At 41.8% G+C, this 26,533-nt stretch overlaps 1 protein-coding gene across 1 annotated transcript in view; it reads right to left on the bottom strand.

Annotated features, from left to right (window-relative positions):
• RASA1 (RAS p21 protein activator (GTPase activating protein) 1) overlaps positions 1 to 26,533 on the bottom strand; it is a 49,465-nt gene that overhangs the window by 1,428 nt on the left and 21,504 nt on the right. Inside the window, exons 10-24 of the mRNA XM_008946042.1 lie at positions 21,254 to 21,332; positions 18,224 to 18,344; positions 17,593 to 17,749; positions 15,971 to 16,058; positions 13,326 to 13,403; positions 11,871 to 12,028; positions 11,496 to 11,572; positions 8,558 to 8,730; positions 8,202 to 8,361; positions 7,867 to 8,009; positions 7,066 to 7,181; positions 6,002 to 6,088; positions 3,741 to 3,808; positions 1,707 to 1,795; positions 176 to 253 (exon numbers count right to left, since the gene is read on the bottom strand). Of these exons, the coding sequence (XP_008944290.1) occupies positions 176 to 253; positions 1,707 to 1,795; positions 3,741 to 3,808; positions 6,002 to 6,088; positions 7,066 to 7,181; positions 7,867 to 8,009; positions 8,202 to 8,361; positions 8,558 to 8,730; positions 11,496 to 11,572; positions 11,871 to 12,028; positions 13,326 to 13,403; positions 15,971 to 16,058; positions 17,593 to 17,749; positions 18,224 to 18,344; positions 21,254 to 21,332 (1,672 nt within the window). The remainder of the gene's footprint in view (positions 1 to 175; positions 254 to 1,706; positions 1,796 to 3,740; positions 3,809 to 6,001; positions 6,089 to 7,065; positions 7,182 to 7,866; positions 8,010 to 8,201; positions 8,362 to 8,557; positions 8,731 to 11,495; positions 11,573 to 11,870; positions 12,029 to 13,325; positions 13,404 to 15,970; positions 16,059 to 17,592; positions 17,750 to 18,223; positions 18,345 to 21,253; positions 21,333 to 26,533) is intronic.

Below are 26,533 nucleotides of genomic sequence, written 5' to 3'. Positions count from 1 at the left end.
ATACAAAAAATAATATACAGGAATCTTAGCTCTGAACTACAGTTTTAAAGACTTGTGGGTTTGGCCAAAATCTCTAATTCTCATAGCTACAAAGTCTATTTAAGCTTAAATCTAGAGGCACTAAATCAAAAGTCTGAAATGACAGCTGATGGTTCTGTTTTTTCCAGCCACTCACCCCAAGTTCATCCAGGAACATGATCATGCGATGCTTGTTGCTCTTGATGAACGGATTGACCCCTTCCATATATGGCTCCTGGGGCAGATTTTTAAAAGCAGTCATTAGAAGGAGGCCACGACAAGGAACCTGTCACCCCTGCCGTGAGCGTGGCGCAGCCACACGAACCGCGCTGCAGAGCAAGCCTGTCATCTGCAGCGAGTCAGCTTCTCAGCTGGATTTACAGTGTGCTGTGGCGGCAGTGGGAAGACTACAGAGTCTGGTATTCTCCTAGCATTCAGAAGCTTCAGAGTCTTGTATGCAGAAATCCCCTGTTACGTGCATGCAGACAGGAATTTGGGGGAGGGGGTGTGGCCAGGAGCAGGTGCCTTTCTTGCCCCCACACTAGCACACAGCAGGGTACGGTGCCAGAGGAGCAGCGTGGTGACACCAGCTGAAGTCACTCCAACTCTGCTCAACCCAGCAGATTTATCCTTAGCCACGTTCCAGCGTGGGAACCAGGACAGACCAGGTGCTGTCGTTCTCTCAGTGTTGGAACAGGAACTGCATGGAAAGCTGGGAGATTCCAGTGCAATAGGTACGCTTGATTTTCACTAACTACATCCAGCGGTGTGGGAGTGAGTACACGTAGCGGGGTGCTTTGAGGTGCTCCCCCACAGGAAACATCACTTGAAGGAGCAAGGAAATACAGGGTGAAAGGGGGGGGAAGAGTTGAGGTTGGCAGCTCTTAATTTGTTTCAGAGTTGTATAATCTACACCAAGTTGGGCATGTAGGCCTGATTAGTCTCAATCTGAAAGTTAATTACTATGCACGGATAGAACACACGTGTGTGGGATGGTTTTCAAGGCTGTGTAGAGAATCACATCAGCATTGCTGAAAGATGCCTTTCCTTTGAGGTGAAATAATTGATGGAAACACAAAAAAAATGCTCCCATCATCTCTTTAGAGGCAAAATATTGATACTTCCAGTTCTTCCCCATTGCATACTCCTGCTCTAGCAGTTCTCAGCTGTCTCTGGTACAGATATTCCAGCAGGGAACGTGCCTGTTACCATCACAGACACCCCTGTTGTGGTGGGGTGGCTGCCTGCCTCTCCCTGCCTCCCCCCACCTCCCCCTCCAAGGCAGACACCTGGGGAACACCTGCTGCCTCTGCTGTTCCCAGAGGAAGGGAACACCTCAGGGGCTTCCGTGGCTCTGGCGTCCTGCTCTGCAGTGCCCACTGGTGTGCTCATCCACTCCTCAGAGCTTAACAGGCCATGGCTGGTGTTCCTGCTCATGGCAAGTCCCCAGTCATTACTGGGAGCTTCTACATCGCTTCCTCTCAAACGCTGCAGCTCCTCCTCCCAGTCTGACCAGTTTCTGCTGCTGCTCCAGTTCAGACCCACACCCGGCCTGACCCCCAATGGAGAGGACAGGAGCAAGCCTCACACCTGCCAGCCTCACAGACCTTTTGGGTGTATTACATAAGAACACTGAGATGTACTGGAAGCAGTTCTAGGCTGTTCTGCACGCGTATAATTATATTCACCTTAGCTCCAAATTCCACCAGATTTGCTAAATTCTGCACAGACTTGGCGACCAGCGTCAGCGTTCTTGCAGCAGTGGGGGAAGGAGAATCTGGCAGGAACAGAAAGCAGAGAGTTACTGCCCCTTGCACTTTTAACAGCAGCCACATGAAAGTTCAGCTCTTCTCCAAATCTTTTCATGGAGGGAAATATTTTTTACATGCAGCGGCACGTGGGAGATGTCGCTTGGTGAAGCAAAACTTACACTGGTTTAATAAAACCCACAACAATGCATGAACGTTTTAACACTGGGCTTTCTGTCATAGCTGCACACAGAACAAGTATGCAAAATTCTAAGGGACCTTAGTAAGAGTTAGCAGAGGAATCATTTTCACAAAAATGAAAAACATTCTCTTGAGAGGAGGATTATTTGTTGTTAGAATGAAAAAATTCATTTACCTTTAGAATATATATAAAAAAAAGCAAGTTTATGTTTTTCCTTACTTGTGTATAGCTCTGTAAGTGGACTCTGGCAAGGTACACAAATTGTACCAGGAAAACAGAGCATCCCAGGTAATTGTGGCTTGTATTTCCATGAAATTACAGCCATCTGCTGTACTCAGCAATCCTTAACACTTTACATTTAACCACTTAGTTAAAGCTTCCTTTTCCAACACGTGTTATTACCCTGTAGTACCTTGAGAAATTGTTTTTCCCTCCAGTTAAGGCAAATGGCCTGGCTGAAAGCCAGGTCTGAGGAGTTCCAAAATTGATATGCTTCTTAATAAGCTTAAATATTGCAATTCTTCATGTGAATGCTCCTCATTGTCTACCTGCATCTTTTGTTGTTCTTTCTTCCTCTCCTGCTCCAAAATCCACTGAGAAGTAAGTTCTGTTTTTCCTCACACAGCTGGTGCTGTGCAGCCCACGTCAGCTGCTCACCACAGCCTCTGCTCGGGGCAACACAAGCCCTGGAACAGCACTGCTGGTGCATGGCACTAGCATTCACCTCTGGAACCTAAACTGGCTTACCAAAAATGATCTAGTGAATTACCTTAAAACCCTCAAAGATGGTTGAAACTCAGGATTTTGGGTTTTGAAACTAAGGGTTTATCTTTTTTTTCCAGTGACAGCTGTCAGGGTGATAGGAGTGCTGCTGATGCTAGGCTGTACCTGCACACCCAGCCCTCAGAACACTTTTTTCCCCATTTGGGGAGAAGGTCTGTTGGAAACGTTGCTCCAAAAGAAATCCCTTTTTCTGAAGAGCTCTAGAAGACCTTTGTGGAGTCTCTAAATTCACTTGAGTAGTAGTCAGGAATTTTAGCTGGATGTGCATGAGCAGGACTTCAGCAGACAAGCTTAAAAGAGATCATTCAAATTCACAGGTAACTTTTTGCACCTCCAGACAGTGCAGTCCAAGTTAGGAGGTACCTGACTTGCAAATTTACCTGAAGAAAGAACCCTAAAGAATAAGAACCTGAAGAATAAATCCCTAAAGAATGGATCACTGTGTACCAGGCTGTGTTTCTCCAAGGCATGTATGGAAACAATTACTGAGCTTTGACACAGCCCTTCTCATCTAGTACAGATTAAAGACATGACAAAACACATGCTACAGCATAATTTTCTAGGTGTACAAATGTACTGCAAGCTCTGTGGACACATTTTCAGCCTTATAAATCTTGTTCTTTTAAGTGACACTATTGAATTTCAGCAACTAAATTTGGCACTGCATTGTATTTAAAGTAACATCTCAATACCACACAACTTTCTCACACTGATAGAATATATTGCACATTTCTAGACTGTGAACTCAAAATTGTATTATAAAATACAACAATGCATGTTCTTTTGGAGTTTAATGTGATGTTTGGGATAACCACAATCTAGCCTTTAAAGGTGAGAAGCATGCTGGCTGCCTTAGGAAGTCAGTCAAGTGACGTGGATAACAGGCCACAGCACCCAAAAAAACTTTGTATTCTGCTGCATTAGACTCTACAGTAATATCTTGCCTACTACTGTATAATGTATGAATTCAGTCTGAAGAATATAGTCACCTGAGATGATATTAAACATCCTTGGGTTCAGGATAGCAGGACAAATCAGTCGAAGAAAAACAAAGCCACTGAAATGGGAAGAAAATTGTATTTTGGTCAGTAAACCTGAAGAATTAACATGAAATGTTGTAGTTGTTAAGGATTTGAGTTAGAGTCTGGACAGGCACCATCCCACCCGTGCCCTGTGAGCACGTTAACAAATCAATACTATCATACTATGACTATAAAAGCTGAAAGAACAGGCATATTACTGAAAATTGAGTTTTTCAATCTCAGACCACGCCTGCTTCAAAAAGGAGCAGCCCCTGGTCGCTGACCTCCCATGGAAGGACTTCCAGGGTCTGCTCCCCACGGCCCACACCCCACAGCCACCCGCTCCCCAGGACAAGAGAAGGAGCAGCCCATCAGCAGCTGGGCAAAGGGAACCTCGTTTGGCAGCCACGCAGCCTTGAGTCCATCTACAGCCCGATGCTACAGCAGAAAAACAACATGGGGTCTGCTGCTTTCCTCCAGAGGAGCTGCTGCCTCCTGTAAGGCTGGAAGAGAGCACTCTGTTCTCACTGCAGAACTAGGAACTCGCTCAGCAGGAGCCCAGAGCAGCCTTCAGAAGCTTGAGAAAATCTCACTTTAACTGCAGAACCCAAAACCATCCACCTGAGGTTAACCTCAGTGCCAGCTAACTGCTGTACAATGAGGTGAGGTATGGACCAACTACAGCAATCTAAATCACCTCTGACTGTCCAGTGCTTGGCCTCCACCAGCAGACTGGCTTTCACTGCAGCAGTACCAAAGCCTGATGGATTCTAAAAGCAGCCAGGGGCCCTCAGGCTGCCTCGCCTCTGGAGTACAGAGGGGTGATAACATCCACACTGCTCAAAACTGCCACAGGCAGTCGTGAGCTCAGCACACGCTCCCTGTGTCCAAGGTAGATGCCAATGAGGAGTGAATAGAGTGTGCACCCTGCTGACAGAGAAGAGATGGTGCTTCCTACCCAGGTCAACCTGCCCCAATTAAGAATGAGTCAATACCTGCATGGGGTTTTATGGCCTGGGAGGAATGGCAGAGCCTTCTGGCTGATACAGTAGGGAAGGTACCCAGACACCTAAAAACTGTCCATCTGCCTCTGAGTATTTTCATCATTCTTGGGCCAAAAGCAAGCAATGAACGATATTAATCACCACTGAAGGCTATGGAGCTCTGTAGTCTAGAGAGAAATCCCCTGTGAGGACTAGCACTGTAAGAGCACGGGATACAATATTTACAGCCTCCAGTGGAGACCTCTGGGAACCCTGAACGTGAGCTGTGTTCACTAGCAAAGCTGCACGGCTCCCTCTGGAGCTGGGGAGCAACAGGAGGAGACACGGGGCTCCTTGCTGAGCAGTGCAGCCTTCCAGGAGGTTACCCCCCAAAGCAAAAGCAAGAGGGGCTCTCGCAGTCAGAGCGGCCTCCATGTGAAGGCAACACCCCTGGCGTGGTGCCCGGGATGGCAGAAGGCTGCTGGTGTCAAAATGGCAAACACAGGCCAAAGACAAATCCTCTGGGAGACTCACTCCATGGGAGAAGAACCTCGGAAATCACAGGAAAGGAAAGATGTGGCTTCAATACACTTAAAACCCAAAGCAATGTTTTGAAGAACAGAGTGAAAACAACATCTTTGTCAGGATTTTTGTTTGACCTGCACTGGCAATGGACAGTGTTAAAGGAAGAACATGTGTGTTGCTTTGGCTTAGGAATGTACATTGGAGATTCTGTGGCTGGTGCAAGTTGAGAGGAGCTGGGTTCAGAAACCTCCTGCAAAGTTTTTAGAGGAGCTCTGAAACGTTTCAGTGTGATTGGGCTGGAGCAGAGAAATGAAACAAAACTGAGACACCACAGAATTATGTGGTTCTGGAAACCATCACAGTGTTGATTCGGAGTCGTCAGAACCAGCACACCAAGGAAACTGCAATTACAGATTAGTCAGTAAAGCCTGGCAAAGTGCAAGTAAACTAAGAGTTAAAACTCTCCAGTAAAGCTACACTGACCTCTGTGCTACCCCATCTTACTCTGTCAAGGCTCTAAGAACATGATTACCCATCTAGCAAGCCCATAATCCTTAACTTGGATACCATGCCTCAGCATCATAAACAGCTTGAAATACTGCTGTAATCCATGTACAGGCTATAGGGGTTTGTCACTGGAAGAAACAGAGGCACACTGGGGTATGTCTTTCACAACACCTGAAAAGATTCTTTTCAGAATAAACTGGGCAAGGAACTTACCTAACAACTCTGGTTCTCATGGTGGTGTTCGCTGGCCACTTGTTTTGAACAGATTTCTGCAGGCACCCGTAAATATACCTCAATGTCCTGAAAAGTAACAGCTATTCAGATAAGCATTGCATGTCTTACTACTGTTTCCTGCTTCCTAAGTAGCATTTCCTTTTAAAAAAGAGAAGGGTTTTGTTTCTTTTTTTTTTTTTTTTTTAATTTTTCTCTTCTTAACTAACAACTATTCTTTCCAGAAGTGAGGGTTAATTATTTTAACAGTTAAGCAACCACAGCAATAATCCTCTCCTGTAAAAAAAATGGGAAAATTGTGGTGTGTTTCAGAAAATGCTGAGAGCTGCACCATATACTTAAAAGAGTGCAATTTTTCATGCTAACTTTGCCAGCACTGACACTTCTGTGCTACTCTGCCATCTCAAAATTGAGGATTTTGTATACTGTAAAAGAAAATGACACAGTGAAAGAAAACTGTTAGTACTATTCACTTTTAATTAGGTTGAAATCTAACCTATGAAAACAAATTATTTTAGAAAAAAAATAAACAAACAAAACGACCCAGAAAAAAAAAATACCACCTCTGCATTTCCCTAACAGTCAGAAGCAACCATAGCATGGTACCATTCTGCTACCACCTGCTTCTGTCTTCAACCAGCTGCTAGTAATTGCACCTCCTCCTCAGAGCAAGGAGGACTGGAAAGAATCTGCAATCAACTTAAATATATGTAATTGTCCACTAACTACTCCTGTCTTCCACCTTTCTGTGGAAAGGTGAGATTGATTATTTTTATTCTTCTTTCCAGGACCTCTTGGCTCTAGCAGGTTCTCCTTCAATCCAAGCACGTGTGCCAGCCAGAGGCCTTTGCAGAATGCACTGCTCACTCCTGAAAGGGTGGGAGGTTTTCCCCCACCCTCTGCATGCACCCAGAAATCCTGAAGACGTTTGTCTTATGGCTGGCTAGCAGAAGATGAACCAGCAAGAATGTCATTTTAAGGTGTAATGTAGTTCAAGGAAACAGGAATTTTCCAATACAGGTCTGAACAGAAGAGTGTTAACTTACGGAGGCAGTATCTCTGCAGCCATGAATATCTTCTCCACCAGTTCTGAAAGTATACTGAGTAGATGTGCCAAGTTAGTGTTTACATCCTCGTTCTTTTCTAACTTTGACGGATTTAACTAAAAAAAGAGAAAAAGATTACATACATAGTTTCACAATGTTACAGACTGAATACTGCTTCAAAGGAAATTAGATATTCTGCTGCTGTGCAGCTTTCTTACAGAACTCACAAGTCTGCTTCGATGGCAAGTCAGGAAATGTGAAGAATCAATGGCTTTAAGTTCTAACACCCTGGGCTTTTAACAGCTTAGATGTTCACCACTACTCATCTGCACGACTTTCAGTCTCTCAGTCCAAATTTCTAAGGACTTCCACCCTTTCCCCAATTAAGTTAAACACAGAAATTAGGAGGGTCACTTGAAAAACTTCAAGATCAGTAACAATCATTTAATACCAAGAACTTTTAAATTCAAAGTTCAGACATTGACTTGTATGATATCTTGAGTTTCCTATTACTTAGGTTAAGACATTAACTGCTACAGAACAGCCTAAAATTGGTGAAGAATAAATAGACAGTTTGAAGAAACTTTTATTAAAACCCTTAAAAGTTCTATGAAAATTGTTCAAAGCCAAAATCCAGGAAAAAAACACTCCCAGTGAATTCAGTTCCTTATTTCTCATGCAGGCAATTTTAGTTCTGAGAGATTAATGAATGCTGCTGAAGCTAATATTTAATGCAGACCGATCAGTAGATAACCGTGTCCACAGAACAAAAATGTTTAAAAACACAGTTCAAGGTACCACCTCACAGGACTGCTTGCTCTCCATTATCTTTAAAATTGAGTCTTTCAGCGCGTGGTGAACAAAACTTGTTGCTGTGGCTTTCATATACTGCTCCATAAGTGTACTTGCTAAAGTGGTGGCACGAAACAAGGTAGTAGCTTCATCTGGAAAACAAAAACAGACAGCAAAGTGCAGATCTGAGAAAAGGACACAGCAAAAAGCAGAGGAAAAATATGCTGTTTACACTTTGGTATATGTAGTAACTAAAGGAGGAGAAAAAAAGAGAAGCACTGGAGCCCTTCCCTCCCCACCTGCCCAGAGCTGCAGTAACCTTCTAGTGCAATTCAGTGCAGTACCTTCCATGCTTATCTCCCTGTCATTTAGTGTTCGCAACAACAAGGACTCAAGCTTCTCATGAAGAAAAATCTTCAATAAAATGCCAGCCAGCAGTGTTCTATCCTGTCCACAAACATGGGATAGGGCATAGACTACGTGAAGTTCCTTCTGGAGTATAAGCTGAAAGAAAAACAAGATTTTGAAATATTCAGAAGCTTCTCCTAAATTATGATGATTTGGGAAAGCTGATAAGCTGATACCGTATCTGTGGTGATATCTGCATGTCACTAATAAGGTCAACTGGTGTTATCGAGACCATCTCAAACGACCAACAAAATGAGTTTGGACAGAAAAACGAAGTGCAACAACCTCATACCTCTTTGAACTCACTGTACTCCTCCTCTGGCATGATCTTCTCCATGGAGTAGCGTGCCCGGACGCGCAGGGACCCCGGCTCGATGCCCTTCAGCGGCACGTGGGAGCTGAGCTGGAACCACTCGTCCGTCGCGTGCCCCTTCTGCAGCCGGCTCAGCTGGCAGCGCATGAACACTGCGGGGGAGAGCAGCACTCAGGTCAGTCCCTCTGCTACTGCTGAGCAGAAAAAAGGGCTTTCAACCCATCCCCTCGTTTCAGCAAAAGAGTATTCACATGAGTAACCCACATTTTCTGCCGTCACTATACGGACAGACTCTCTCTTCAGTGGTTTAACAGACCCCTGTGAATGGGAGAAATATAAAGCATCCTAGTAAAGAACTTCACATGTGTATTCACAAACTCTGCATGAATAGTAACACAGTTTTCTTTGCAACACCCAAGTGCTGTGTAAAAATTGCTACCCTGCAAATCCAGGCAGCACTCAGAAACTAAAAACAGATAAAGCGTTTGGAATTTGTTGTCCTCTTCCCAGCCTTGGGCTGATACCACCATCAGCTCTGCTCCTTGAGCAGTTTGCTACTTCTGTTTATTATCATGCTGCTGTTGTGGCTCTCCCAAACACTGCCACGTGCATTAACAGTCTGTGTAAACGATGTGAAAAAGAGTAACCAAGCAACTCACTGCCTAACTAACGATGGAAGTCAACCCAAGCATGGCCAAATCACTAATTCACCTTTCCGGGGTGCTAGTGGTGGTGAAATTTCCAGGGGATGTCCTGGGCTGCAGCTGAAGCCTGGCCTGGCAGCTGGCTGGCAGTCTGCAGCAGCAGGAGCACAGGCCCACCCAGAGCAGTCACACACACTCCTGACCAGAGTCGTTTTGCCCAGGAAGAGCCAACACTGCCTGTGAAACACCCTCCACACAGGGTCCACAGCTGAAGTAGCACATTTAGCCTGTCAGTCTGGATCTGTCAAGTAAAAACCCTCTTTCTGTACCTCACCATGAGACCTGCTTTTAAGTTCCCAACAATAAAATAAAACAAAAACACAAAAAAAGCCCTCAAAAACCCCAATAGTTGTTTTTTCACAGCTCTGCAAAGCTCAAAGTGTCCAAAACTACCACACTGCCTTACAGAAATCATCCTACCATTTCCTACTGGAACAGAAAAACATGACATTTATAAGGCTCATTTCAGGACATCCCTATTGCCTATTTCTTATTCTTTGAGGCTGATAAAATGACGTAAGCTAATGTGTCCAAATCAGCCAAGTACAGTAATAAAAACAATTCACTGTCACCTGCCACTTGCCACCAGTGCATGGGACTAAGTCTTCAGACCAGATAATCAATTGACTTTCCTACAATATTTCTCCCCTGCATCAAAGCTCCTGTACCCACAAATAAGAAATGTGTTTTACCTCTTAATTTGCTTGCACATGTGAAGCACAGATCTCTCAGTGAGAGCAATGGTGAGTGAAATGCAGGACCTAGAATAAACTGATGATTTCTTTTCCCTTGAGGTTATACTAGCACTTCATAGCTACAGTATTATTAGTATGTATCTTGATTTGCTTTAAAACCAAAAAAATATCAGAATGGACAACTCTGCAAGGACTACAGAACTGTTGATACAATTTATACTCAACAACTTTAAAGAAACAAGACCTTTTTTTCCCCATTTAGCAGTTAACACTACATCAGTAGGCTAGCTTTGCTAAAAGGCTGCCATCAGTTCAAAAATTTCTGGCATGTTTATGGCTGTTGTGACAGCCATGTCAGCACAGCCCACCCTCCTAGAGCCTGAGCTATCACAAACAAGCTTTGGCACGACCACAAACAGTAACTGTGCCCGAGAGGAAAGACACAGGTTAATTCTACAAAAACTCTTCTAAAGAAGTTACTGAAGTATCTCACTCAAGAATTATTATTTTAAAAACTCATTCCTTTACTAACCAGAGCATTGGTATAGAGAGATGAGTTTTCCTGCTCAAATGAATAAAAGAACAGTGCAAGAACATGTTCACAACCACAATTAGAGCCCTTCTGTCTGTCAGAAGGGATGTACCTTTTTTCCTCCTATGAAATTTCTGCTATGCAGAAAGTTTTCTAGTCAGAGGAAGGAGAAAGAGGTTTGAAACTGACATTCACAATGAATACTCACTCTTTTACTTTGGTCAAGGTTTCCCCCCAAATCTCTCCCTCTCAAAAAAAAAGAAATTAACATTGAGGCACATGTAATAGGCCAGTAAAACAATATAAGCAAGCTGGAGAAAAAAATGCAATAGATTCTGATTACTCTGAAAGGCTTTGGAATGGACAGCTCTGAACACAGTGGAAGAGAAAAGATCTTGGAAAATATTTTAAGGGGGCTGAGAGGGTGTCCTGTCCTGCAGGCAGTGAAGGGAGGCAGGAGACTGAAGTTGCTCCAGAACAAGTATGGTGGGAAACAAAGTACCTTGAATAAAAGAAAAAAAAAAACAAGCAAACAAACACTAAAACCACATTGTGTTGAAAGAGAACTAAAAAAGAAAAAAATAAAAAAATTAAACTTTCTTTTTTTCTATTTAATTGCTCAGCATCCACGTTCTTCACACCCTTTCTTTTCTAGAAAGCTGACAGGTCGTACCAGCTTGTTAATTTCCTGGAACAGAAGCAAAACCACAGTTGAAGAAGCAGCTGTCTGGGTAACATGAGTAAAATAAATTCTTAGGAACTTCTGTAAAAGGCAGAAAAAAATAGGGATCCTTTCCCATTCGATGTTATTCTGAAGCAACTCCAGGCCTAAGCCCGACAGTGGTTCAAGGAAAAGCAGGCAGATGAGAGAAAAAGGTAAAAATAAACTTAATTCTCTTGTGACAAGGTTTGGCAAGAGTAATGAAAACCACACAAAGTATCCATTGCTGCAATATATATGCATATTTTACAGAAAAAATACTTACATATATCTGGGTCTTTACTCTTCTTTGTTTTGTTACTAAGACTTATCTCAAATCTATTAATATCAGATGAAAGATCACTAGGAGAAAAGACAGAAAGCCTCAATTAATACTATACTTGGCTGGCATGTAAACTTAATTCAAAACTCGTTTCAATACTGAATTCTGCTTATCAGCCAAAGACACTTCTATTAAAAAAGATATTTAAGTGCTACAGAAAGCTCAGCCCCTGCAGAATTTGGCTGAAAGGTTGCTGCTGTATAAACACAGATACACTGTTTTTTAAAAGCACATGCAAAACAGTACACACTGTTAAGAATCTTAAATTCACTGCAATTTAGAAGTGAAACTCAGGAATTCAAGAAGGTTAAGACTTACTCAAAGACAAATTCTTCTGACCACACAGGGTTCTGCCCTTCCCTGATGTGTGTTTTTGCTACCTGGACACTGTTCAGGTAGATGTTACAATACGGGTTAGTAAAGTGTTTTACTGGGAGCGTATGAGCTTCTTCTACATGCAGAATAAGACTGCTGACCTAAAAAAAACCCAAAAATACACAAAATTTACTTTTTATTGCTAAAATAGAAATACAAACCACACAACTCAGTTTTTATTCTTTGTGCAGAGACTGTGTGTTAACGTATGAAAACTGAGTACCAACTACAGTTTCCTACTAAGGAGAGGAAGGAAGAGCAGTAATGGAACAACATTTTAAGGGGCATCAGTGACAAAACAGAAGGAATTCAAATAATTATTGAAAACAAATCTCCAGCCCCATGTTTCCAAGCCGTCTTGTTTTCTTCTTTTAAAATTATCTCTGAGGCATTAGGATTTGCAAATACTATGTTTTCTACAGACAGAAAATTTTACTGAAATCAAAGACTGGCACCTCGAAAAAGAGCCACGGATGACTTCAAACATAACTGAATATTTGGTGCTTTCCTAAAGTTTATGCAAAAATCCTTTGTGCAACTCATTATGTTCTATTCCTTTATGTAGATGAGCACTTTCTTTGCTTTTTGAAGTAAATAATTATTCTAGATTGTCATTCTTTTTGCTTGGCTTTTGCAGCTTGAAGCCTCAAATTTCACCTGCCACTTTATCTGTGAAATCACTTAATTTAGTTAATTTATTCAGAAGTATCCAAATGTCTTTAATGTTAACTTCAGAATGGTTTTGTGTCCTGAAAAACGTCCTATTTTATTCCTTCCTCCACTGTCGATTAGAACAACTATATTCAATGTTCCTGACATTCAAAAATATCAGTGAGTCCTGAAGTATTCTCCTGTTATTCTCAATCATTACAGATTTAGCTGATTATAGCTATCTGTCCTCTGCCTCTGCAGACATTCTGGCAAGCACAGCACTTTCAAGAGGCCAAGAGAAACTAAGCTACTAGCATGGTTCAGCATGTACTTGTTACTGAAAATTAATAATGTTCTTTAAACGAAGATTTTCTTTACCTGTCACGTCACTCACGTCAGTCAATCTAAAAACATTTTTAGTGTTCCATTTGTGGTGAATTTAGAAGTTGAGATGATATGAACACTGACTGCTTTACACTCTCACTGAAATGCAGTCAGAGAAGAACACCTGGGCAAGCACAGGCAGAATGCCTAGAGCCACTCTGGGTGTAGGCAGGTAGGCACTATAACAAAGAGTAATCCATCCGGGTCGGTTTCACAAGGGTACTGCATTACTCCACAGAGGAAAGTACATGCAGAATTCACAGCTCTTGAGAGGAAACTGAGGAGCTTTATCAGTACAGCTCTGCAGAGAGGAGACACAACAGCCCTGCACATGCACTGCCCACCCCACAGGATCAGCTTCACCTGACGCAGACGCTTGTTTGATGCTCCCGGACTGGTTTTTCTTAAACTGCAAAACATCTGCAGAGCTTTCATCCAGTCCTAAGAGAGAAGGATGCACAGGAGTGTAATGAAGTCAGACAGTTTATTGCAGTGGAATAGACATGACTAAAAATGGTATCTGATGTTTTTCCTTTAGCTGGGCAAAACAATTTTTTTCTGTAATTCCAAAGCATGCAAACTTGAATATTAAGGCAGAATTCTTATCTTTACTGAGGAAAATCTAATAAAAAGGATTTGCAAATCTGAATGTTCTCTTTTGTAAATATCAAGCAGTACTAATGGACATACAGTGTGACCCTTACCAATTTTCCAGTCTGGTAATGCTACATGAAATTACAAATGGCACACAAAATGAAGCAAAACTTGTTTGCTTCTGAGAAAATTACAGTTAACAAGCCAAAGTGTTCTGATTATTCTTTCCAGTACTTCTGTATGGCAGTCACAATACTGTGTATGCTTCAAACAGAAACTACAGCAACCTTAAGAGAGAAACATGGAGCATATACCCAACACTCCCCCCTGTGTCTGCTCACAAATGGGTACAGCATAGATAGATTCTGTTCTGACCAAGGAAATAAACCATTTGTCTAACACCACACTGACTGCAGAACCTCTGTGGGTATAATTGGTTTAAACAAGCTGCTAAAAGGCACTGCCAGGTCACCAGGCCACCTCTGAGAAAGTCACTGCAGCGTGAGAAAGTTGCCAACAGAGGAGCCTTGCAAAGGGCCTCTGGAAGGTGGAAGACACGTTATAGCCTCATTCTCTACCTTTTGTGGCCCAGCCACCAAATTTTGTACAGCAAAGCACACAATTTACGTTTGGATCAACAGCATTAAGTCTCCATCTCAAAGATCCACTATCCAGTCTCAAGGTACAGTTCTAAAATGTGATTAAAAATCCACATCATCTCCACCTTATCCTTCTCAGCATCTCCCACTTTCTGTGCTACATGCACTGAAGCCAGTCTCAGCCAGACCACGCTGCGAGCCAGGTCTCAGCTCTCAACACATGAAGTTCCAGTAACTTGCCTCCTTTTCCTCAGGAGCAGCAATTGAAGAAACAAATGCCTCCTAAATACTCTAACAAATATTTCCTGGGCTTAGCAGGGAAACCCTTCCCCTGCCGTGCCTCAGCTCAGGGCAGTGAGTGAGCAGTGTGCCACGGTGAGCGCAGTGCCAGCGGCGTGGCGGTGACGTGTCACGTACAGTCCTGTGGTACAGACCACAACAGGCAGCCCACAGCAAGGTGCTGCTCTGGTGTTTATTCACCACATCAACAGACAGCCTTAACACACAAGGAAAACTTTCTGTACAACATGTTGCTGAGTAGGAAAGCTGAACTAGCTCAAAAGAAAAGTATCTTTAAACTTTCCTGGGCTAAAGCCTTATTACTGAAAAAAACCCACCCCTGTATTCTGCATAAGTGCAGTGAACAGCCTGTTAAGCAGATCAAAACCAAAAGCAGATTATAATAAGTATTCAGGGAACAAGACAGGATACTCTGTCTTCTACACTTTTTTTTAAAAAAATTCTGTAACAAAAGAAATTGCAGATGTGACAAAAATAAATGTACAGTAATAAGTGTGGAAATTAATGTATGTATTCTTATTATATATACCTACTTTACAGCACACTGCTTCAGAAAGACAGTACATTGAGTTGTGTGACAAATGCCTCTGCATAATTCTGACCTCATCTTGGTGAATTTCATAAATTTCTATTATTTTAACAGGAAAATTTGTGCTATTCTTTGTATACAGCAGAAAAAAACCCACTAAATTTATACAAGCCTTCATACTCTGGTAAGTAGCAGTCTATTACAACTGCACTAAACAGCTTTAACTCCATCCAAATAAAATCAAATGCAAAGCTTAATTTCCAATGCAACAGGCATATTTCTGAGTTGTGGACTTTCAAAGCTGTAAACTTAACAAAGGAGGACACTGTATAATCTTAGATAGGCTCTACTGCTGGTGGGTGAATTTCAGAGCATTAGGCTCCTATCCTACTATTCTTAACCAGCAAACATAGCAGGGCTAGAGAGCTAGGAACTAAATGATGCCAACTAGAGCCAGGAAACCTTACTTTTTGTGCACAATCAGGGCCCAAGACTATCAACAACCACCAATTTACAGACACAACAGGTAACTGCAGAAGGCAGTTGTCAGTGCTTGGTCACTGGGCATAAAGATGTGCATGCACCTTCTGGTTCCTATCGGGAATATGCCTTTGAAGGAAAATTTCCACTTACTATGCTCCAGTTCATAACATGGCAAGGTCCTGGAAAGTAAATTATTCTTCTTAACTACTTTAAAAAAAATTTTACATTCTCCAGAAGCATGCTATGGGAAATAAGTTCAGTCCATGGGACCCCACTGCAACTTGCCCAATGTAAAATCCCCAAGTACAGGTAGCATAGGTGCTGGGTGCTCAGAACCCACCATTCCCCTTACACATCTGGTACTGCTCCACTTAACACCTGCTAACACAGACATAGCCACTGTTTGTGGTATGCTTGCTTCCTGTTTCAGAATGGCAGGATCATTAAAAACCACAAGACAAAACATTACTTCTTAAATTACATTTACTAACAAAAGCTCTCACCTGTGCTTGTTCTGGAGTTTCGCCTGCAAAGTAAAAGATGTAATGCTCTTCACTAAAGTGCTGAACTACTATCTGAAAACAGTTTGGCCTTAAAAATAAACAGAACAAAACAAAAAATCTTATTAATCTTTGTAATATTAACAGACGCCTTCACTTGTTGATCTGTGTTTAAACAAAGTTACACTGAACTAACACATTTCTGCTGTTTGTCTGTGGGGAGCATTTGAGCCCTGCATCAATTTTTGTTTGTGTGCATGTAGCATCACCCCATCAGAAGAGGAAGAACTCCAGCTAGGTAGTTTCTCAGATTTTCAAAACTGCAAATTGGTTTGAATGTGTCATGTCATTTTAAGAAAACCACACTTCAGTACAGCTGGGTTCAGATACTGGGAAACATTTAGAACAGTCTGCACTGGAGAGGGACATATGCTGACATACAGTCAAGGTAAAAACACAGCCATTTGGTGAAGAAGACTTGGCAGTGAGGACTGTTCCTAGAGACTTCAGAAGCAGCAGAGGTTTGATGATAGTTCCCAGCCAATTAATCCTACAGTAAGGATATGTTCTTTTAGGAGTTCAGGACATAACATTAACATACAGAATCCCCTATCTGAATGTGTTACATATTTATTGGAGAGCCATGGATCTGATCCCATTGAATGTGTGTGACCGAAACCTCTACAACCTCAAATGCAATAACAGTCTCTTTGCAGTTTTCTGAACCTCCACCATTTGCCAAAAAGTCTACTGAAGGTATTGTGCTTTCTTCTGTTATAGGGTATTTGAAGTTCACACTTTACTCATGACCTTCCACACTGCACTCAAGCAAATTTAGCTCCCCCACATCTATATTCACATATGCTGGGTGAAGGCTCCTACTTCATTTGCAAAGGAGTTTCAGCTTCAGTTCCCCCTTTAATTTGGTGCCTGGAGAAAGGCTGACATGGCAAGCTGTGGCCATGCCCCAGGAAGATGGGGGAGACCTGAAAGGAGCCAGGGGTGCAGCTAACTACATCAACGAACCATGCAAAGTTACAGACTTCACTTTATTTCTGAGAAAAGGGCAAAGGCAGTTTTTGCCAGTTACTTAAAGTGCAGGAGGACCTTCGTCTCAGCTACAGTTCTCCCCAACAGCCTTCTAAGCAGATGCAACTGTACATCTCCTCCTACCCACACCTACCACCACTGATCCTCCAACTGCACTTCAACTGAGGGTGTTAATTTAGATGAATTAGTCTGCTACTAAATTGATCTAATCTAACAAAGTGCTTGTTCTTAAATAAAAAAGCACTTAAAAACTCCATCTAACCAAGCAACTTGGCTTCACAAGAAATATCACAGATACCTAGATGCCTATCACAAGTGTTGATCTTTTAGTACTGACAGAGGTATTTATTTTGTCAGTTCTTGGCTCAAAAGGATTAAACCACTGGGCTCATCATTTCTAATCTCTGTTGGTCTTCCAACCCACACCAGCTACGGACTCTTGGTATGAACCAAGAGCCACAATGCCAGCCAGGGTTACTTTTGAGTAGCTACACTTTGTCCATGTCTTCTACACACCCCAGACTGGCAGCCAGTTCTGCTGCTGCACATAGGAGAATTGAAAACCAGTGTCCTACCTGCCAAACAAGCTGTCATGTACTCCATAGACAGAACACACGCTAAGGTCTATCAGTCCTTTGGGTTTTGTGGCTCGTTTCTCACTTTCAAAATAAATAAGCTGGGCATCATTTCCCTCTAATATAAAGTACAAGTTTTTCCATCTCTTTCCTTTACCTGTAGGAGAGTCAAGCAAAATGTTACAATACTGTTTAAAAGAATGTAAATTTTGTAAATAAAGGAAACAAAGGAAGGCTGTAAACTTTTTGTCAAATTGCAAAAAGAACATGCAGCCATGCTGCCCAATGAATGTACAGATTTCACCAGCTTTATCTAGCCCACTCTGTCAGCTAGAATTTGATCAGTTCTGCATTAAATACAAACAATTCTAATGAAAATACACTTATTTAATTTGAACACTACCTTTGACAAGGATGACCAGCTTCTGTGCTGTGCTTGCATTTTTTTTCCCTGAACTGCCAATCAACTTTTTCAAATTACATGTAAATTTATGTCTCATGTTGTCCCATTCATGTACTACTTAAGGAGGGAGTTGGACTTGATCCTATAGGTCTCTTCTAACTTGAGATATTCTATGACTTGTGCCTGGATTGTTTTAGGGAAAAAAAAATAGAAGTAAATATCACTCACTTTTTTTCAGAAGATAACCTTTTTTGACAATGTTTTTATAAAATGCATCTTTTGTTTTCCGACGAATTGTGTTGTAGATTTCTTTTCCATCCACTGTATCATTAAGCACTTGTTCCTGGTGCTGGTCAACATGTAAGAAAAACATATTTGAAGCTCAGAAATCACCATTAAGAAGTTGCACACTGTGAAGCTGCAACCAGGATCATTTTACTGAACACTACCAACTCACGACTACTGTTCTCTCAGGCATTTTAATAAAGCAACATAATTTTTCATATAATACCCTTGCTAGAAATGTAACATAGCTATTTTCATATTTCCAGAATTATGATAGAAGAGTTTTTAATACAGACCAACTTCTAGAAAGTAACACTGTGTCTTCTTCATGTGAAATAAAAAGCATCTTTCACTGTGATTTTTGTTAAATTTATGAAAACCTTTAAAGATTTATCTAGCTTCTAACTGTCTTCTACCAAAGCTTTTGAGACCAAGTAATCATGGATAAACTTTGAAGCAACAAGAACGGTGCAAACCACAGTTAAAACTAACTCACTCAAAGTTACCCAGTCCCTCATTAATCTCATTAGAACTCACGTGTCCTAAGTGAATAGCACTCAGGACAAGAGAGGAAAGCAGAAACAGGAAACAGAAAAAGGATAAATTTCCATAGGAAATTGCAGGATATGGAAATGCAAGTAACAAATGACAATGGCCAGAAGCCAAGGCAAGTTTGACCTTACTGAGTGAGCTGATCAGCAAAAGTTCTTTAGCCGTAAGAACACATGAAAAGTAAGGCTGTGAATCAGTGAGGGCAGCACTGAGATGAAAAGTGACTCAGGAACTGGGTCACACTAAACTTTCTACTTTTCCTCCTGCCCATGTATCTAAAAGAATTACTGGTTTGAACAACACGACAAAAGCAAGATGGAAAATACTTTGGTAATACTAACAGGAACTACCAAGACCTACAATGGAAGGAACATCTAGATGTTTATGAGCTCAAGATAATCTCCATAACACAACTATGCAAGGAACAGTGCACAAAAAAACAGACCTAGTGACAATTATTTTTGACTAAATTTCACAGGACACAGGAAGTCAATCAGATTGGCCCTAGAAGTATGAAAGATTTTTTATTTTTTTTTCCCTCAAAAACAGAGTGTGATAGTATTGTGGGAGATTACACACAGCTGAACATAAACTGCTCTACTAACTACTAAATTTTAAACAAAGAAAATCTCAAAAATGTCTGAATAGGTTACAACAATATGAAGTAGTCTCATGAAAAATTAGTCAAAGGGGTGATTATTAATACAGGAACATTAAGTGCAAAAGCCAAAATGAAGGGGATTATTGCCACGATTCAAAAGGAATGCTGGAGCATGAGGAAAGTTACTAGTGAAGCTTTCAAAGAGCTGTCTCAGGGTATTTGCTTTTTGTCCCAGCCACATTACCGAGCATGAGTTAACAGCAGTAAACAACTGGGAAGCACTGACGGCGTGGACACAACCCAACTAGCACCACAACAAAGATCAGAATAACAAGGTGTAAGTCTACTAGCAAAACATAGGTGTTACACCTGTTGATAGCTGCCACGAGAAAACACAACTTTGAACAGCTGAGTCATCCACAGGAGAACTAAGCTATGCTGTAACACGGCCATGAAAACATCCTGGGTCTGGCTGGGATAGAGTTACCTTTTCCCACAACAGCCCCTCTGGTGCTGTGTTTCACTTTTGTGACTAAAAGGGTTGGTACCACACTGCTGTTTTTACTCTTGCTGATCAGCCCTGGCATGACCTCAAGGGCTTCTCCATTCCCCAAGGTGCTGCCTTCCTCAGCAAGACCACTGGGGTGGCAAGAGATGGAAGCTGGAACTGGTACAGCTGACACCTGATCAAAGGGATATTCAGATATTCCCTGCCATAGGACTTTACAATCAGCAACAAAACTCTGTGTGTGGGCAGGGGTGTCTTCCTGGGCACCTGGCTAGGCATCAGTCTGCTTGTGGCAGGTGGTGAAGCATCACCCTCACCACTCCTCCCTTTGTGTATTAAACTCTTTATCTCAATCCAGGATTTTCTTTTGCTTTTGCCCCCACCCCACAGGTAAGGGGAGTCAGCAGACAAAGATGTGGGTCCTTAGCTGCTTGCCAAGCTCAACCCATCACAGAAAATGACTCCTGCTCTAGGATATTTCTGTTAAGTATTTTCTGGAGAGGAAGGGAATTTACCCATCACATGGTACCATAAACTGTTCTGGTCCACCATGTTCAAGAGAAGTGAGCTCACACCAAAAGTAGTGGCAGCCTGGCAACTATGAGAACGTTGCAAAGGGACAGGATTAGCTTTGGTATGCTTAGGTTAGTGAATAAAGGGACAGCACAAGAAATGGTCTCACATGAATACAACTCACCAAGGGGTACGAAGTGACCGTAACTCTGTTTAGGGAGGAGATTAAAAAGCAAATTTCTAACCATTTGAATAAGAAAGTTTTGGAACAGAGAGGGAATAAACTGAACGAGGATGCTTTATAACTAGCTGTAAGGTTATGGAAAGCTAGATAGTGTGGTGTGCTTATTACTGGTGTTCTCTCAGGATGAACTTCTGCTAAAGGTCTAGAATGTGCCCCAGACGAGCCCTGCAACCATCCCTGAAGCTTTTCTGTGCATACAGGTTTCTTCTGGCAGAAGAAAAACCACAGATGCAGGAGGGCAGCCTGGTTCCCCCTACCATGGAGTATGGCACAGTGTGGCTGATCCAGGGACCAGAGCCAGGGACACACAGCAGAGGATGAACACCTCAGAGGACTGGCAGTGCTTACCATAGGTTCTGTTGACTACAAACCAACCTTTGTTAAGTGAAGGCATTTGAGGATAAAACAAAAGAAACATACAAGCTGATAACATTAAAACTGGAAGTGATATTGTTTAACTATCGTTGGTAACTCTGCTGTAATTCAGTTCATAAGATGATCTGATGATGATTAGGTCTGTGTCTTCAACAGCAAAACTCAGAGATTAAATCTTACCTGCATTGGAACAGGTTCCTTAAGGTAATAACCTTCAACAATCTGTTCTTTCCTATAGTGTTCAATGATGTCAGCAATACTGTTCCAACAAAAAAGAGAATTCAAATGTTAACAGGTTAGTTCTTCCTCTGTTTGAGAATCTGATTTTCCTTACAACTGCAGAAAACTTTCTCACAACGTTGTAAAAAAATCAAGTGTTAAACATCATAATCTCATTTGTAGGACTGAGAAATTACTAATATACTGAAGTCAAGAAAGTTCACAAAACTGTATTCAGAATGTATTCATTTTAAACTCTGCAAAGTATTTTAATTCATTGCTTAAAATACCAAATGAAGACACTGCTTTTTCCACATTCAAGTAGCACATATGCATTACCAGCTCTGCAACCAGGCTGAAAATTGCTATTATATTGGAAATTATTTCCAAAGTCTTACAGTAACTAGGGAAGGGGAATGGGAGATACCACAAGGGCAGAGTAATTTCTTTCTGTATAAACAGAAAAGGTTTGTAGCAGAACTTAAACAGATTATACTTGGAAATCACTGAGCTACCCTGCTAAATTAAATAATAAACTGGTAGCACTAGAGGGGAGCATCCAGTCTAATCACCAGACTTGGGCTGCAATTGCATTTGGAAAGCTCAGGAGAGAAGTAGCAGGAGATACAAGCTGAAATTCAAGGCATTTGAGCTGCTCTAACTTAATTTTGCAGTTACTGAAATTTACACTGTAACAAAGAACAGCAACAAGAACATCAATAGAAATTAATCATTCACATGTAAAATAACCTGAAAACAGAAATTATTAAGTAGGAGATAAAACTATATTAAATGTGACTTCTCATTTCATGTGTACTTAGCTGTGTGTGCAAAAACAATAAACAAGGCACGCAGCAATGAAATCTTTGTCCTGTTAGAACTGGATACACAATTGTCTAACACAGGAAGAATATCCGATCATACAAAAATAATGTCAAAAAATTTAAATAAAACCACAGCAAGACATCTTTGTTCACTTTTCCCTCTCTCATTCTAAAGCTATGCAGTAGTGCATGCTTAATAAAATAATTAATCTTATTTTAAATAAATATTTTTGGTTTTCAGTTATATAGAAATACATTAATTTCATTATTACTGAAATCAAATCCTTATTTCAATCCTTACTGAGATGGAATCAGCATATGGCACTTTCTGCATAATGATTTAAACTTTGCCACACTACAGAAAATACAGATTCAGTCACTATATTCTGCATGTATCATAGCTACCATCAAAATCCTGAAATAAGTAGAAGAGCATTATACAATTTTTCTTTCTCATCAAGCCAAGAATACCTCAACTGTCACTGCCCCCTTCCTCTCCTTGGTGAGAAACCCCAGCCAGAGTTCCTCAACGTAAGGAGCAGGTGCCTAATTTCTTCCAATTTCGTACAAGGAGCAGAAGAATAAACTGAGTTGTATTTGAAAACTCCTTTTGGAGTTAGGAGTACCTTGTAGACTAGGTCTTTATGCCTCGCTGGAGAAAATAAAGTCTTGGCTCTGCAGCCCTCTTCTCCTGTGACTGAACTTGATTCAGATGCTCACTTAAATATTGCCCTACCAGAGCTCGAACGCACGAACAAGCTGCGCCCTGTAAACATGAAGATAGCAGGTATCTCCAGACAAGAACACCACATGATGTTAATCTGCAAGCGACTGGAGTTATCTACCATGTAAAATGTCAAGTGTGGAGTCAGACTGACCACAGAACTATCTAGAGGACGGGAAAAGGAACCACAGCCTTCTTCAGGGTCTGACAGCCACAAAAATCCCACGTGCACAAAATGTGTGAAGGATGGTACACGTAAGAGGGGGATTAAAAAAAATTGTTAAACATGGCTGACAGAAGAGTAATAAAGATCATATAATCACAGAATCCTTTAGGTTGGAAGAGACCTCCAAGATCAAGTCCAACCATCAAGCCAACACTCCTAACTCCTCTGCTCAAACAGATCAGAATCTGTCAGGGTTGGAAGGGACCACAAGGGTCACCCAGTTCCAACCCCTCTGCCATGAGCAGGGACACTTCCCACTAGATCAGGCTGCCCAGAGCCTCCTCCAGCCTGGCCTTAAAGACCCCCAGGGATGGGGCCTCCACCACCACCCTGGGCAACCCATTCCAGGGTCTCACCACTCTCATGGGGAAGAACTTCTTCCTCACATCCAGTCTGAATCTACCCACTGCCAGTGGGTCTCAGTACTATATTACAGTTACTTTAGTAATTTTGAAGTCTTCAGCACAGGGCTTGTTAACATTCCCCAGATTTCAGCTACCTGGATGATTTTAAAAGTATCTCACCATCAGGAGAAGTGCCATTTTTTTTTTTCTTAGTACTTTAAGAGTGAACCGAGAGTTACTCAAACAGCTAACATTTTAAATAATGAAGAATACAGAAAGCAGAACTAAGCAACACCACTCTACACACTGTTAAATTATAAAAGCAAAGAATTAACATTAAACCCAGACTGTTTAGCCTGTCACAATACAGATTAATCTGCCAGTTGAAGCAAAATTATCCTGCAACCATTCGAATTTTCAAATTGTGCTGTCTCAAATTCAAGACAACCTGAAAGCTTATTTGCTCTATGAACTATTGGGCCAATGTTTATCTTTTCCTTTCACATGGAATAACCAGAAACAAGGAACCACAGCTAATTTTACAGGGGTTTTTTAATGCTACCTGTTGCATAGGATGAGTTTTAGAAAGAAGGCAGACAGAGAGAAGAAAAGGACAAAGCAATGTCCTAGTATTCTTTTCCTACCATGCTCTAAAATCAGAGCTGAAGCATTAATAAATGCTGTCTCAGGGGGGAACACTGTGAAACACGTATGGATGCTGTTCAAAGGATGGCTGAGCACTGAAGGTGCTGTTGGAGGGCACCCAGCCCAAACCCTGAGCTCAAAGCAGGGTCAGTGATGGCAGGCCACTCTGGCCCTGGTTCAGTCACAGCCTCAGCACCTCCAAGGACGGTGACTCCACAGCTTTGTGGGTGACTTGTTCCAGTGTTTCACCACCCCCATAGTAAAAGCCATACACAAGTAATTGCACATCTTTGGACTGAGATCTCATGACACAGGTACTAAAACCACGACTGTACAAGGTAGGTCTGCCTGAGATGGAGTTAATTTTCTACACGTCAGCTCATCCAAGGCCATGTTTCAGAAGTGTTAAGTGTTTATAAGTGATGTGTTGATAGCACACCAGTCATTTGACTACTCCTGAGCCATACCTGCTGTGCTGAGGGTTTCATTTTTACCAACTCTGCTCCCCTGTGCCCACCCCGTGAGTAGGACAGTGGTGGGTGAGAAGCTGGGAGTGGACCCAGCAGGACAGATTCCCTGATCCTGACACAGGGATGGTCAGTGCCACATCACGACACATGCTGTGAAAGAGGCTCCAGAAAAGGAGCAGGAAGAGAGGGATGTTAAAAGGCCTGTGGAGAGGTGACCCCAGCCACTCGCCACGTCGTATGAGCAGGCTGACACTCACACAGCCTGAGCAACATCCACCTAGGAAGACAAAACATATCCTTCAGCTTTTACTGCTGAGTAGATCCCTTTAGTCAACAGGGTTCTCTGGAGAACAGACAAAGCCTCAACACTGCGCAAGCACTGCTCAACGAGAGCCAAAACACCAGTGTGTTATCAACACTGCTGTAGCCACAGCCATGAGTCACGGTACCACACGGGCTGCTGTAAAGAAAACAAACTCCAGCCACACTTCGTACGACCACCAAGAAGTGCCATTGTCAGTTTTTCCATTAAAATATAGAAAGATGATTCATGGAGTAATTTGTTATCCATGGAATAAACGGGAAGACCCACAAAAGTTAATGACTTTGCTAAAGTTCACATGAAAATACCCTTTCCCTATACAATCAACATCATTCCCACAATATGCATGCAATATAGGTGCTATATATTGGGCCTCTCAAGTGGAGAGCAAACAGTCTACAGGTAGGCCATTCTCCAGAGCTGACCCATCAACAGAAACCCTCAAGCAATTTATATACGAGTGGTGGGAGCACATGCAAAAGAACAGGTTGCTGGAAAAAACAAAAGCCTCCCTGTGTAGCACAGAATACAAGATGACTGAGGTGTACCCAGGGCCCCCTTCCCCATCGTCACCTGCAACGACTTCTTCTGGAATACAATGTGTATATACATTACTGTGATTCCAGTCTCATGTCTAGAGATTCAAAATATTCAAGAATTAAACCAATTTTTTATTTGTTTCCTTACTACTCTTCAGCTTCTTATTTTTCTATGGAGAAAGTTGTTCCACAACTTGAGACTCTGACTGCAATTAATACTCTGCAAAGAGCAGACTGCTTTATCTTTTACCTCAATTACAAACACAAAACCTGTAAGAGACTATTACAAACTTCATTATAAAAGACAATTTTGTAAAGATGTAGTATAACACTAGTACCAGATTTCAAAGGAGACACCTTGAGAGTATTTATGAAACAGCTTAATATAAAAAAAAGCTTATAGTTAATGGAAAGTGTCAAAAAGCAGCATTTAAAGAAGAAGCAGGGCTTTTTACATGCGAAACTTTCAGCTTGAGGATGAACACTACATTTAGATAAGGCAGAATGACAGAACTCTGTACCAAGAAATGCTTATACACAATTTCATTATGTTGCATAAATGCATACTTTGTATGTATCTGTTAAGTGTTGGTTTTCAGCCACTTCTGATTGTTCCATACAACAAAACCACATCAGCCTTCACACATTTAAAGATTTTTTTCTTATTGTATTTCCATTAAACAAATACAAAAATTAAAAAGCCCACCAAGTTATTTCATCTTTCCTGCTCCTTATCTACTGACCTATTGTCTTGGTTTGGGACAAAATAGAGCTGGTTCTGCTCAATGATTTTAACTTTTCAGCTAAAGCTCTTCTACTTAACTGCTCTGTCTGAAGTTAGCAGTGTTTTTGCAAACTAACTGTTTTTAGCAGTGGTAAGACTTCATGTTCAGAGTTTCTGCCAGGGACTGGTGTGCAGACCAAGGCCAGTGCTGAGCTTGGATCCCACACGGAGGGGGCAGGGAGCACCCCACACCTGCAGGGAGGAGCAGGCAGGATGACTGACCCCAGGATTCACCAATGGGGTATTCCATCCCACAGCTGGCACATCCAGTAGAAGCTGGAGGATCAGGAGGGACAAGCCCTTCCCTTGCCCTTCTGTCCAGTTCTTCTGTCTGCTGTTGCTGGGCTGCTGGCTGCTCCTGCT

The sequence above is a fragment of the Merops nubicus genome, unplaced genomic scaffold, assembly GCF_000691845.1.
Source record: "Merops nubicus isolate BGI_N331 unplaced genomic scaffold, ASM69184v1 scaffold15608, whole genome shotgun sequence".
NCBI classification, from domain to species: domain Eukaryota; kingdom Metazoa; phylum Chordata; class Aves; order Coraciiformes; family Meropidae; genus Merops; species Merops nubicus.
This window is presented reverse-complemented; position numbering and strand designations above follow the sequence as displayed.